Source organism: Mya arenaria, chromosome 3 (genome assembly GCF_026914265.1).
Source record: "Mya arenaria isolate MELC-2E11 chromosome 3, ASM2691426v1".
Lineage (NCBI taxonomy): Eukaryota > Metazoa > Mollusca > Bivalvia > Myida > Myidae > Mya > Mya arenaria.
In genome coordinates, this window is record NC_069124.1 from 3,989,809 (window position 1) to 4,004,960 (window position 15,152).

General features: G+C 36.6%; 1 protein-coding gene across 3 annotated transcripts in view; it reads left to right on the forward strand.

Annotated features, from left to right (window-relative positions):
- Positions 1-8,568, forward strand: part of LOC128229360 (uncharacterized) — a 45,005-nt gene extending 36,437 nt beyond the window's left edge. For 2 of the 3 annotated variants that reach the window (XM_052941242.1, XM_052941243.1), the window contains 10 exons: positions 1,229-1,338; positions 1,682-1,798; positions 2,335-2,416; positions 3,051-3,147; positions 3,687-3,795; positions 4,021-4,118; positions 5,669-5,747; positions 6,244-6,429; positions 6,582-6,665; positions 7,095-8,568. In XM_052941242.1, coding sequence (XP_052797202.1) covers positions 1,229-1,338; positions 1,682-1,798; positions 2,335-2,416; positions 3,051-3,147; positions 3,687-3,795; positions 4,021-4,118; positions 5,669-5,747; positions 6,244-6,429; positions 6,582-6,665; positions 7,095-7,811 — 1,679 coding nt within the window. In that variant the 3' untranslated portion in view covers positions 7,812-8,568. Of the gene's footprint in view, positions 1-1,228; positions 1,339-1,681; positions 1,799-2,334; positions 2,451-3,050; positions 3,148-3,686; positions 3,796-4,020; positions 4,119-5,668; positions 5,748-6,243; positions 6,430-6,581; positions 6,666-7,094 lie in introns of those variants that run through there. The other variant, XR_008260084.1, reaches the window with a different exon arrangement.
- Positions 8,569-15,152: the final 6,584 nt, after the last annotated feature.

Here is a 15,152-nt window from a genome sequence, read left to right on the forward strand (position 1 = left end):
ACACTGACTATTAGTATCTCAGTCATTTGTTTATACAGTCAAAGTATCTGATAAATGCATACCAAGTCACTGATTATTGCAGTCAAAATTGCTGAATATTACAGTCAAAGTCACTGATTATTGCTGTCCAAGTCACTGAAATTAATTGCAGTCCAAGTCACTGAAATTTATTGCAGTCAAAGTCACTGATTATTGCAGTCCAAGTCACTAAAATTTATTGCAGTCCTAGTCACTGATTATTGCAGTCCAGGTCACTGATTATTGCAGTCCAAGTCACTGATTATTGCAGTCCAAGTCACTGATTATTGCAGTCAAAGTCACTGATTATTACAGGCCTAGTCACTGATTATTACAGCCCAAGTCACTGATTATAACAGGCCAAGTCACTGATTTTTGCAGTCAAAGTCGTTGAATATTACAGTCAAAGTCACTGATTATAGCAGTCCAATATACTCAAATTTATTGCAGTCCCGGTCACTGATTATTACAGTCCAAGTCACTGATTATTGTAGTCCTAGTCGCTGATTATTACGGTCAACGTCGCTGATTATTGCAGTCATAGTCAATGATCATTATAGGCCAAGTCATTGATTTTTACAATCCAAGTCACTGAAATTTTGTTGCTGTCCATGTCACTGATTATTGCAGCCAAAATCACTACCAATTATTACAGTCCAAATCACTGTTTAATTCAGTACAAGGTACTGATTAACACTGTCCAAGTCACTGATCATTACAGGCCAACCCACTGATGAATACAGTCAAAGTCACTGATCATCACAGGCTAACTCACTGAGGAATACAGTCAAAGTCACTGATCATCACAGGCCAATCCACTGATTTATGCAGTCAAGGTCACTGATCATCACAGGCCAACCCACTGATAAATACAGTCAAAGTCACTGATCATCACTGATAAATACAGTCAAAGTCACTGATCAACACAGGCCAACCCACTGATAAATACAGTCAAAGTCACTGATCATCACTGATAAATACAGTCAAAGTGACTGATCATCACAGGCTAACTCACTGATGAATACAGTCAAAGTCATTGATCATCACAGGCTAACTCACAGATGAATACAGTCAAAGTCACTGATCATCACAGGCTAACTCACTGATGAATACAGTCAAAGTCACTGAGCATCACAGGCAACCCAAATGATTATCACAATTAAAGTCACTGATTAATGCACTACCAGTAACTTAATTATTTTTTCCTCAGAGAAGGGCAGAGGTGTGCGGAAGTTTGGGGACAGAGAGGTGGCCGCCCTTCAGACGGGTGAGGAGATACATGATGCCATACAGTCAGCTGCACAGCCTGACACTGTACAGGTACGCTAGATAGAGAATTATTTGCATTATGAATTAACATGACTGTTAGCTTTAGAACCATGTGTGTACAATGTCTAAATGAGAATTTACTGTCATTGCAGCATTGTAGTTTTTAAAAAAACAAAAAAACATTGCTTTATTGGCCATCCAATACCCACCATAAGTATATAACAGACGGCATCTAGCTGTATTCAGTTTACAGGCTCAATTGTGCTACTCAAAACAAACATAAAATATTTATCCTCATCATTCGATATTTTAAGTGACACACATCTGGTATATCACTGGGACTGCCTCCAATATTTATATTCAAAAACATAAAGATATGACAAATGTGTTGTAGAGTTATCTGAGTGAGCGACAGCTGGAGTTGCTGTATGATCACCAGCGATGCCTCCAGGACCAGAAGCGGGCTGACCTAGCTGCCAGGGTACATGCTGCATGGGATGTAAAGGAACAGGTACACTGGGAGTATAATATTTTTGTGGTAGTAGTAAATTGCACTTAATAATTAATATATCTGCCTCTAACCTAAGAACGCAGCAAAAGGCTATGAACAATACCACCCTGATTGGCAGTACATATGGCAATCAACATCAACTTGTTTACGTTGATTCATGCAGTCTTTCATTTATGATCTTTCAATGGGAGATATTTTGTCCACCAGTCTTGCCCATCTTGGGTATTTCAGAGATGGGCTGCATTGTCTGTATACCCCAGCTCCACAAATGGCAATTTCAAATGGCCTCTCAAAATTGACTGGACTTCTCATTGTTTACGCAAAAAAGCATAATACTTGAACGTGTTTTTTTTCCCATTGAGAGAAAAAGAAAGTATTATCTTGATTAGTGACTCGTATATGTTAAGGGTTTTCAAGAAATTTTGATAAAAAAAATTCGTTTCAAGATATGCTGCACTACCAATGTATAAATGACATCTACCATATCCTGCAGAAAAATGTAATTGAAATTGAATGGTTGATCTGTTTTTTTGCAGGCTTTTCAAGAAAGGCAGGTCACCCCTATGATCAAGTTTAGGCTTGCTGGCTGTGCTCGAAAAGACATGGATTCAAAAACAAGTAATCATGATCACGCTCTTTGGTGCTGTATCTTGTAAGAATTACTTTACACTTTTTACTAAGAATCTTGACACATTGAAGTATTGAGATGCACATTGTGTAGAATCTTGACCGGAATATCGGAGACATTGAAGTATTGAGATGCACATTGTGTAGAATCTTGACCGGAATATCGGAGACATTGAAGTATTGAGATGCACATAGTGTAGAATCTTGACCGGAATATCAGAGACATTGAAGTATTGAGATGCACATAGTGTAGAATCTTGACCGGAATATCGGAGACATTGAAGTATTGAGATGCACATAGTGTAGAATCTTGACTGGAATATCGGAGACATTAAAGTATTGAGATGCACATAGTGTAGAATCTTGACCGGAATATCGGAGACATTGAAGTATTGAGATGCACATAGTGTAGAATCTTGACCGGAATATCGGAGACATTGAAGTATTGAGATGCACATAGTGTAGAATCTTGACCGGAATATCGGAGACATTGCAGTGATGTGAGAAACAGAGTTCTTTGCACAAAACCTTTCTAAAAAACACAAAACATTTTGTTGACAGTGTGTAGGTAACACATACAGAGTTTTGGGTGTTTATGTATTAGTAATACTCTTTTTTGTGACAGGTGTTATGCTGACAGTGTGGAGGCCGTCCCCTGAGATCAGTGAACTGCAGGAAGGGCACCGATATCGTATATACAACCTCAACGTAGGTCCGACCAGGTGTGTTATTGGTTAGATGCAAGAGTGTAGTTTGTATTTTAGCACACCGGACAGGCTTTTCCAGTGAAACTGGAAAATTACCTCTTGCACTTCCCCACCCAGATGTCTTTTTTTTTACTGTAAAGTTTCTGAAAATTAAATTATGAAATTTAAATTAAATATGGTTGAATTAATCAATCTACAATCATTTTGAACAAGAAAGGTGAATTTTAGAAAAAAGTTGTTGATCTCAACATTGAACTAAAATAATAATTTACAAACTTGCATCGAGTACATGACTTTCTTTAAAGAAATCGATAAATTAAGGAAAACAAGAAAACATGTTATCTTCTATTTCTGATCAGCATAAAAAAAATCTTACTTTAAGGCACACTGCTTTGCTTGTAGCTTGGCATGCCCTCGGTACCGGCCTCCAGGTAGTAAAATAGTAACAGTTTTATCTCACTGATTTTTTTTTTGGGGGGGGGGGGGGGGGGGGTGAGTGGGGTCCCCTTTAAAATGACTGACATGCCTCTGTATGTTTTACATTTTGCTTACAGAGGGAGAAGCAGAGGTAGCAGCATACAGCTAACAGCGACAAAACAGACACGTTTTCGCAAGATGGTCATTGATGAAAATTTCCTCGACAACGTTTTTGAGCCAAGAGAGGTTTCACTTCTTGATTTGTGTCCTTATTATTCTAAGAAATATATCTATGATAAGAATATGTTTACATGTATATATATATATGTTTTCGTTCTGTGTTCATTGTATACTGGGTAGTCAAAGAAATGGTTGAGTTGCATGAATTAATGACTTGAAAAAGCCTGATCATTTTTTAAATAATTCTCTTATGATTTTCATTTGAGCTTATTTCTTTTTCTATGACTTAAGGTGTTGACAGTATCAGACATAACAGAGAGACAAGCAGCTTATGGAGAGGTGGACTTTGTGGGGCTAGTTATCAGGATGAATCATGCTTCAATGGAAGGGTATGGATAAGTCAACAACCAGCCTTGCTTTAATGATTATATGCAACATACACACTAAGAAGAGATTGATTAATTATTATTTCAATGATCGTGCTAAATGAGGATTGTAATATGTAATTCCAAATTTACTTTTAAGGCTGTCCTTTAAAAGAACACCTTGCTTTATTCAAAGCCAAAAGCATAGAGGCTGATGACCAATACATAATTGTTCATGCAAACTTGTCATTTAAAGCTCAAAAACTATTTGTCCTAGAGTCCTGATACCTTAGGGGAATGTTGTTGAGATGATGAAGTTGTGCACTTGGGATTTCATTTGCAGCTGCACAAAGTAATGGGAGAGTTATGGCCCTTCAAGATGGCATTTGTTTCTCCTGATTTGGTCAATAGGGTCACTGCAAACATACATTTGTTAGGGATGTTATAATTGTACCACTGTATGAGCCAAATAGTGGTTATAAATTAAGGTTTTAAACAACTAAGACTAATGAGAGAACATAACAGTTTTAGAACAATTGAACAAACACTGTTTTGACAATTTACATTTACGGTAAAATATATACATGTAGGCAGTTGGAATGTACATGTACATTAGAAGATATAAATGTAGGCAGCCTGAATGTACATGTACTGGAATATAAATTAAAAGATATAAATGTAGGCAGCCTTAATGTATATGTACTGGAATATACATGTACAGTAAAAGATATACATGTAGGCAGCTGGAATGTAAATGTTTATGAGAAGATATACATGTAAGCAGCCTGAATGTACATGTACATTAGAAGATATACACGTAGGCAGCCTGAATGTACATTTACAGTGGAAGATATACATGTAGGCAGCTGGAATGTAAATGTTCATGAGAAGATGAGAAGATAAACATGTAAGCAGCCTAAATGTACATGTACATTAGAAGATATATATTGTAGGCAGCCTGAATTTAAATGTACATGAGAAGATATACATGTAGGCAGCCTGAATGTACATGTACAGTAGAATATATAAATGTAGGCAGCCTGAATGTACATGAGAAGATATACATGTAGGGAGCCTGAATGTACATGTACAGTAGAATATATAAATGTAGGCAGCCTGAATGTACATGTACATTAGAAGATATACATGTAGGCAGCCTGAATGTACATGTACAGTAGAAGATATATTTGTAAGCAGCCTGAATGTAACTAGCTGCCTACATGTATATATTCTAATGTATATTCAAGCTGCCTACATGTATATCTTCTACTGTACATGTATACAGTAGAAGATATACATGCAGGCAGCCTGAATATACATGTACATTAGAAGATACACATGTAGGCAGCTGGAATATACATTAGAATTTATACATGTAGGCAGCTGGAATGCACATGTACATTAGAAGATAAACATGTAGGCAGCTGGAATGCACATGTACAGTTGGAAATATACATATAGGCAGCCTGAATGCTTTCAGTTCCACACCTGTGACAGAGTTTTGTAAGTTTCTTTTGAATGACCCCTATGGATAATCAGTTAATCACCTAAATATGGGAATGGTTGTATTTTAGTGAGAGAGGCGAAGATGTGATGTATCTGGCAGACTGGCAAGGCAGACTTCTCGCATTGCACTTTCCTGCTGGCATTCAGGTAGGTAGTTTTCTGGGCATATGCATGTGAACAACTCATAGTTAATCCTTATGGACGCTGCTTATATGCACATAGAAAACAAGTGGTCTCATCAGGTCTGCTTTGTCATGCAAGGGTGTGTTTTGCATATAAAGGCAACATGTGATGTGTAAGAAGCAGGTCCTTATCTCTGGATTTGTCTCAAGCAGGTCCCCACTCCTAGATCTCTTAGTTCATTGATCCCCACACATGAAGCAAACAATAGTGAGGTCCTTCATATAGGCTTATGTTAGTTCTATAGATCTGTCAGGCACTTAGGGGCATTTGTCACTTACAGTGACAGCTCTTGTTCAAATCATTGTGAAAATTAGTGTTATATGAGCATTACAAGTAAAACCCAAACCAAATATATGAGAAATCTAGACCTAATAGAAAATGGTTTTGGTAGTATGATGCTGTAGCTCCTTTCTACATCCACCTCTACCCTCTCTGAATGTTAATGTTTTATTTCCTACAGGCAGGAGGCTATGAGTTGCCACGGGAGGGGGAAGTATGGTGCTGTAGTAGCCTGCAATCCCGGGGCCGCCTCCTACCTTCATCCCTACCCACTCTTACTGTGAGCCAAGAAGTGACCACCCTCTCCACCAGGCCACAGGGGGGCCTACACAGACGAGCAGTTGACAAGCTTGCACAGGCTACAAAGGTATCAGGGATACTGAAAAAGTTACTTTGGTTGCATTTAAGTTATACATGTACTTGAAAAAGTATGTTGAGGAAAATGAATTGCCATTACATGTATGCAAGCTCATCAAAACAAGTGGATATGTTATTTTTAAACGATGTGTTTTATTTCAGGACAAAACGATATTCCTGGAAAAGGCCAAGGCAGATTTGGGGGACTTTCTGAAAGATTCAAACAAGTGTTATACATCATCTAAGGTAAGAGGCTGTTTTTAACAGAAATATATTAACTCAGAACCTGAGTATGCTGGTTTACTGTGATGATATGCAAATTAAACGGAAGATGTAATATAAAAATTGGAAGATTTAGAAATGAATTGGTATTACTCAAATAAATTCACTCTAAAAAAGCTCATACATGCAAATACCCCTTAGGGGTAGGAGACATGTTGATGTTATGCTGGCCATCTGTCTGTCTGTATGGATAGATGGACGTCACAAAGTTTTGTCCATGCGACTCAACATTATAAGTAGATATGCGTTACATACAAAAAAAATCCAATCACATTAAAGATAGTTGACCGGCGGCCATATTGGATTGTGTCGGTACACCTAGCATTTTGGGAGATGTTTTCCTTTGAAAACAAACTTGAGTCTGACTAACTTAGTAATATTTAAATCTTCCAGGCTATCAACCCAATCAAGAGCATTGAGGAGCAACTAAGGGAAGACTTTGGGGAGACGAGCTGGCAGATCATGTTTGAAGGTGATTCCTCATTCTCTGACATTGGGGAACCACAGGGGGATGATGGAAAAGGAATTCTACCAACAACAAGACAGGTTTATCAAACAGATATTGCTTCGAATGAGGAGTGTGACAATGTGGCACAGGTGTCGCAAAGGTGCAGTTCAGGATCGGAGGAATATACACCTGTTAATAATCAGTTTTGTTCAACAGATGGTGATGATATTAAACAGAAAATTTCCTTAGAAACAGCCATGGAGGTAGCTAGCACTTCAGAGCAGACTTTGGGGTTTCCTGATTCTACAGAAGAGTTTCAAAAAGTCACAAAACAGGCTCCTGATTGTGAATCACTTGAAACACCTGTCAAAACCTCGGTGAACAAGTCAACTTCAGTTTCCAATCAGAATGTCAAAAACCAGACCCCTATTGACCCCAGCCAGGTAGTCCAAGCTTCTAAATTGGTCCATCCCCCTGTTCCCCTCACCCCAACATCCACTCCTCACCCTCCCACTCCATCCCCTGCCCAACGCCCCGTGGTTCGGGCTAAGATTGCAAGACTCCTGTCCTATGGTTCTCCTGCTGCTCTCTCCCCTCTTAACTCAGTTGTGCCCAGGTCGGTCATTAAAACGTTCAAACCACCCGCATTCAAGAAAATTTGACAAATGTAGTGGTGCTCATTGTTCGATATTTGGCCATACTTGAATATTGCTTCTTTACCCTTGGTTGCAAAGAGTTAAAATGAATCACCATTGCTTCAAGAACATTGAACTTCTGAGATAAGTTTTTCCTGAAGTGTACATGTAGCTGTTTATGTATTAACTGTGCTACATGAAACCGGTCTTTCTAAACACTACAAAGTCAAGCAAAGTCAGTTTTATTTTGAAAAAAGTTGGAACAGCTGAAGATTTTAGTGACCAGCATACATAAATCATTTTAGAAGAAATAACAGTTATGTTATCTCTTATACTATCTGCCATTGTGTGAATTCTGTTGTTCAAATATACCATGGTACATTGCATATATTGCTTGTAAAATAATATTGCTGCCGTGGAAAAGCTTTTTTTATATCTGGGGAAGCCAGTGTGGACTTCCTGAGTATTTAGTATACAAGTACATGTATATTGTATTTGTGTCAATAAATGCTGTTATTATGCATTGGCATCAAATTTGTGGAAATCAGCAAATGGCTATCATGAAGTTGAACAAATTGAAAAAAGTCATTTAATAAGTGTATACATTTATATGTCTTCTACTGCATGTCAATATACTACATTCATGTAAATTAATTTACAGAAATCCAAATATAGGATATGGTGTTTGTACAGTTGTAATTTGAATTGATTGTTTGTTAAAGATGTTAATAATGAAATTTATCTTTTCTTGAAGCTGTTGGTAGTTTTTGTCATTTTAAATTAACATGCTGATTGACATTGTTAAAGATTTTGTTCATAAAGAATGTTGACTCAAAATGATGTATTTTGTTTGTTTTTATTATGCTCACCGAGAAAGGAACATATAGCTTCGTCCGTCCGTCCATCACACTCATGTCTGCACTCAAAACATATGCCAAGAATAAGAACTAAGACTTGTTTTTTTTTTCAAAAGTCTTATGGTTATTAGAATGACGTCGGCGGGGTCTTACTCAGCTAAGAAACTGAATTACTTTAGGTTGACATAGCTTGACCAAACTTTATATATAGAAAGATCTTTATGGGATTGCGTCTGGGGCCCTTAGAGGTCAAGGTCACTTAGGGGTCAAGGTCACTGCTGCTAAACGGTTGAAATGAATAAGTCTAGTTAGGGTTGACATATCTTGACTAAACTTGCTATTTTGGAATATTTTAATGAAACCTTTCATTGGATTGCGTTTGGGTCCCCTGAAGTCAAGGTCACTGAAACTAAAAATAGAAAACTTGATAACTTTAGTTAGGGTTGATACATCTTAACCAAACTTCATATATATGAATTCTTTATGGATATCTTTCATGGGGATGTGTTTGGGGTCCCTATGATCAAGGCCATGGTTACTGTTACTAAAATTAGAAAAATGGTGAAAACTGAAAAACTTGAGTTAGGGTTGACATATCTTTGATAAACTTGGAAATTAGGAAGAGTTTATTGAGACCTTTCATGGCATTGTGTTTGGAGCCCCTGGGGCCAAGGTAAAGGCCACGGTCACCTTGACTAAAAATACAAAAATGGTTGAAACAGAATCAATATATTTAGGGTTTACATATTTTGTTCGATTTTATAAAGCAAGGCCTGTTTAAAAACAGATATAAAGAAACCTGTTTTTTTTCGCATTGCGGCGTTTCTTGCTGTTAAGTTATCTCCCCATAACCTTTTTTCATAATTGGTGCTTGCACACCCTTGTCCGGAGAATAACTTCAAAACTACTGATGGAATTGAAATAAAATTTGGCATATAGATACATGGCAATGAGTGGAAGTGTAGTGCGCAAGAGCAATAATCCTTACTTGCATTCTTAAGTCATCTCCCCTTAACCATTTTTTTTCATAATAGGTCATTGGACTCCCTTCTCCGGAGAATATTTTTAAAAGCTTTATCAGTTAAATGTTTTTGATTTAAAGCATATTCACCAATGAAGTTGAAAACAATTTTTCAGTAATTAAAAAACAAGACAAACTGGCCATTATATAGGTTCAATGTTCTGTTTGCAATAGCTTTTCCCTTTTACCAAAAAACAACACATTTTTGTTTCAAGTATATTTACGGATAAACCCCAGTTATAACTATTAATATTCTCAAAGTTTATCCAAATGTGTTAGTACTTCTTCAGGTGTTTTCCCACAATAGCCATGTCATCTGCAAATAACAACAATGTAAGGATAATGTCATCAATTAGTAGTCCAGAATCTACATCATTTTGTAAAAATAATTCTAAGTCTAAAACAAAGAGAGATAAATAGCAAAGGGGACATGACTTCCCATTGGCGGAGGCCTACAGCATAGACGAAGTTAAAACATTTTTTGCACTTGATATAAGAATAAAAATGCATCTACGGTCCGGAATTCGAAATGAGCGTACGAAATTATGTTAGGTTCATTACAAAATGTATTGATGCGTTTATTAAGAAACTGTTATATAACATGTTTACGACAATAAACATTTCTGTCCGTCTGTTTATTAAGTAATGTTGTAAAAAGCTTAGTCAGGCAACTAACAAGAGTAATTCCCTTGTGATTATCAACGTCATCTAAATTTCCTTTTTTTGCAATGGATTGAAAACACATTCCATCCACTTATCGGGTTAAAATCCTGAATTTAAAATACCGTTAAAATATCACATAAACGCAAAATAATGAATGCCTATATAAAGTATTCATTCATCAAAATTTAATTTGTATTTCATTGATAGTTATAGGCTGGTCTAATTCGAAATAGAAACCTCAACATTACCAAAAGCCTGGTATGTATCCTCTCTATGTTCATAGATATGTTAGAATTATACAATATTGGTTAAAGGTTACAAATAGCGATAGCATTGTAATAAGTAGTGTATATAAGTATGCATTATCTGACTGTAATAATAGAAAAATTAACTGGGTATCAAATGTTAAAAAGCTTCTGAGCCAGTATGGTTTCGCATACGTATTCAATAATCCTAATATGATAAATGAAAAGAATAATTGATTGTTTTAAGCAAGAATGGTATAAATCCCTTGATAGCCCAGTTTTATTTGTGTATAAGGAATTTAAGACTACTTTTGTGTATGAAGATTATTTGGATTATTACCTAAAAGCTTACGACTATTTTTCTGTAGACTAGACTTTCTGCACACCCGTTAAGGATTCAAACGGGTAGATATAATCGTAATCGTATACAACGTGAAGAAAGATATTGTTTATGCTGTAACTCAAGAGATATAGAAGACGAATTTCATTTTATTTGTATGTGTACACGTTTTGAAACTATAAGAAAGAAATACATAAAACGGAATTATTATTTACGTCCGTCTGTTTTTAAGTTCATCGAACTGTTAAACACAAGAAATAAACAAGAACTTATAAAACTATCCATATTTGTTAAATAAGCTCTGAGTATTAGAGGATTAACTTTAAATATTGATTTATAATTATAATAGTTTTGTTCATCCTCACCTGATTTAAATATATATTTTTTGAATGTATTTATGATTCTATTTCATGTAATGTATAACCTATGTCATACCATGTGTTTGTTTATTTATTATTCATTTGTGGTTAAGAAGATGATGTACTTTGTACAAGTCTTAATGAAATATCTGTTCTGTTCTGTTCTGTTCTGTTCTGTTCTGTTAAGTTTCAGAACATGATTTGAACACCCAAACGTAACAGATGTCGAACGCGTCTTTGCGATCAACCTTAATACTTCTGTTCAATAAATGAACACCGTGTTCAAAATTAAACACTCCCAGTGTTAACAAATTGAACACTACAAGTGTTCTGTAAATTAACATCGGACAAGTTCAAATTGCATGCAACATGTATTGAACACTACGACCACGTTCATAGGCAAAGTGTTTAGCTTAGGAACACAGAATGCGTTCATACATTCTGTTAATAGTTTAAATGCTATTTCTAAAAAATCACTTAACAAAAGATCATCTATATAAATGGTAGGACAAACTATTGAAATATTACTTTATTAATATTCGTGCAGCTTGTTTCCAATACATTTTACATATATTTCGTACAAACAAAATTGAAAAAGATATTTTACATATATACATTTATGCTGAAATGTTTCAGTACAGTAATGGTTTTAAATGACAACAGGCTGAGCAGTGTAATATAAATGTTTCAGAAAGTGTATCATCAGATTATATGGTATGCTTTAATTAGAAAAAAATATTTGATGATCAATGACAAAATCTGCATATCCTTATAATAAACTATAAGTATCTATCATAAGTATAAGTAAACTATAAGTTTCCGGTACGGATAGAAAAATCCGACCCGAGGGCACGCGCGTAAGCCGGTAACGAGGCTTGCCGAGTTACCGGTCACGCAGCGTGCCCGAGGGTCGGATTTTTCGATCCGGACCGGAAAGACATGATTGATATTTTTTCTTGCATACCTTTAATTATGAATTTGTGGAAAATTTGACGTAGAAAACGCACTTTTGTACATTTCACCAAAACGCGCGTGCGATGTTGTTTACTGACGTCATAGAGCGCAATGATTTTGAATAACTAAAAATAGCGTTTTTTAACGATTATTTATGTTCAATTTTAATTAAAAGTCTTGCAAAGATACATATTTGATTGCGCTTTATTGGAATGGCATAATATATTGTTCATAAACCATACAATTTATTGAAATAAGAAGTGGCGCGTTGTTGCGCGTGACTCATCTTACATGGGGTATGTAAGATGAGTTTTTCCAGCACTGGTCACATGACCGGAAACACACGTCCGGTATGCAAGAATAATAGTTCCGCTATGACATCATAAGAAGAATGTTTAAAATTAATGTTGTTTTAACTCAATTCAAAACCACAAAATAACTAAATTGTAACATCATAGCCAGTGATGTTTGTCGCACAGTTGACGTCTCCTTTCAAGTGTCGGCTTTGAATTTTAGCCGGTCATAAACTAGATCAATATGCCAAATATATACAAGGAACAAAACTTGTTTACACTTCAAAGATTTTCTCCCCAACCTTTAAAAAACTTGGTCAAATGTTTGTATTTATGAAATCTAGGTTAAATAGTGTAGTCATGTGGGGTTAAGCCACAGGTCACTAGGTCAAACATTCGGGGAAAAAACAGTAAAGGCAGGCTGTTTTTATTAAACCATGAAGATTAGCCAGAATGTGTCACTCGAGTACGAATGGGGGACATGCTGAGTAAAAATAATGTCACAAACCTTGGAATCGTGAAGCCACATAAGTTCACAAAGCCTTCTTGTTATTGATATAGAACCTTAGGCAAATGTGACATACCAGGTAGATTGCAATTGGTTGCTCGGCCGGTGTTCACGCGACCCGTCCAGCAGGCGACACCAGTTTCCGCTGGCCTCATTTCTGGTTATTCGAGTAATTTATAACCACATGTAACTATACGCATGTTTTTAAGCGGCCGCTTCGGTGTCCGTATTTCAAGTACATCTACCATGGCAACAAATGTCAAAACTGTTGTCTAAGTCAACAGATTTCTGGCGAAAATACTTGCAATGAATCTCTGATGTGTGTATTTTAAACTATTTTTACATCAGGTGCCTACATTTTTTATAACGAAAATGGACTTGGCGCGGAAACTAAGGAGAGTTATTTTCTTAGAATACCTCGTTGACACATTGCTACATTAGCCTAGCCTTTTTTCTAAAACTCCTTGGAGTGCTTACAATCTTGAAGAATACTGCTCCCACTTACAATTCACACATTGCCATGAGCGCTAATATAAAGCGATGTATAATCTGTATAAAAGAGCTAAAGTTCTGTGTTTGTTTTCAAAGTTCTGTATAAAATATACTGACAAGCACCATGTACAGCACCGATAAAACTAGCATTGGTTTTAATGACGATGGTGTTAAACGGATGGACGTTCACTCTAAAAAGGACTGCTTGCGTAAATCACAGCGTCTGTCGATGTCAGACCTTCTTAAAATGTCTGAAAATCTTTCCGGGGTGGAAGACCTGTTCCTAACATGTAAACCATCGACACGGAAAAGTGAGGAAGATCAACAAAAGTCACCACGCAGCCCCGCACTCACGGAAGAAACAGAAGACGACGGCGACGATGTGTCCAGGTACTTTAAGGAGCGGCAAATGCCGAGGTCACCATATGGGGAACGGAAGTACAGTGTTGTTAGCATTCAAGGAATGCGATCTGTGGCCAGTGTTGCTAACGCATGTATTTCGCAGTGGTATGGCTGCCATTTTGAATATTTGCAAGAAAATGGAATGTTGGTCGTTCATTTTGAACGGAAAAAGTGCGAAAATCAGTACAGTTCAGTCTTTGTGAAGACCTGCCTCATGCCCGGCGCGCGCCAAAAACAGCGGGTTTCTGTGACAACGGAAGGCGAACAACTAGCGTCGCCACGGTGCGCATACTTTGGTGGATACACGGAGCGCGACCTGGCGAAAATGGAGATCTATGTGCGCATCTACCGGCACCGCGGGATCTTCCGACGCGCTCAGCTCGTGCATGAATGGAGCGTACCTCTGGCAGAGGCGGATCTCGGCTCCCTGCAGACTGAATGGTGCAAGCATTCTGGCTGATTGTGTCCATCGATTATAAGGGTTTAGACAAGGCAGCTACGGACTAAATTGTTTCATTTTGGAAAGCATACATATTATTATTCGCATATTTCTGCACCTTGTGGTCACATCGAGAATATATATCAGCGTCTTGCGGTTGGTGCAATAACAATCAATTAATCTTGATACAATTTCCTAAAATAGCTGTATATTTTGACATTGATAATTGACGTAATTTATGCATTGTATACACATGTACATTATATTCGTTAACGTGCATGATTGCTATTATATTTATTTTTGTTTTACGTGATTTGTGAGTGTACACAAACTAAAAAAATGCAAATTACAAGTTTGAAGTTGTATAATATCGATTAATAAAGTGTGGTTATATGAATGTTTTAACATCTTTGATATATTTGTTATGACTATAACGTTTGTATTTATCTAATTTCAGTAGAAAACATCAATCGAAAATATGTTAATAAACTATATTCCCAAATTATGCAAAGCTTTAATTAACTAACCAATGAAACATCAATAGTTTAATGGGCACGTGTACTAATTAACAAAACGTGTTCAGCGTTTTAGTGACGTCGTAACGTTCTAAATTGGTTGTTTCGCAAATAAGTTGGATTGGTCACCGTTTGATCTGAGCTGTTATCGATCATTGGCCAAATCGAACATAACACAATGATCAATCAGACGATTTTCATGACTAAATTACGTACATAGCTTTTATTGTTTGTCAATTGTGTCATACACTTGCGCATATATAGCCAGTGGTGTGCGAGT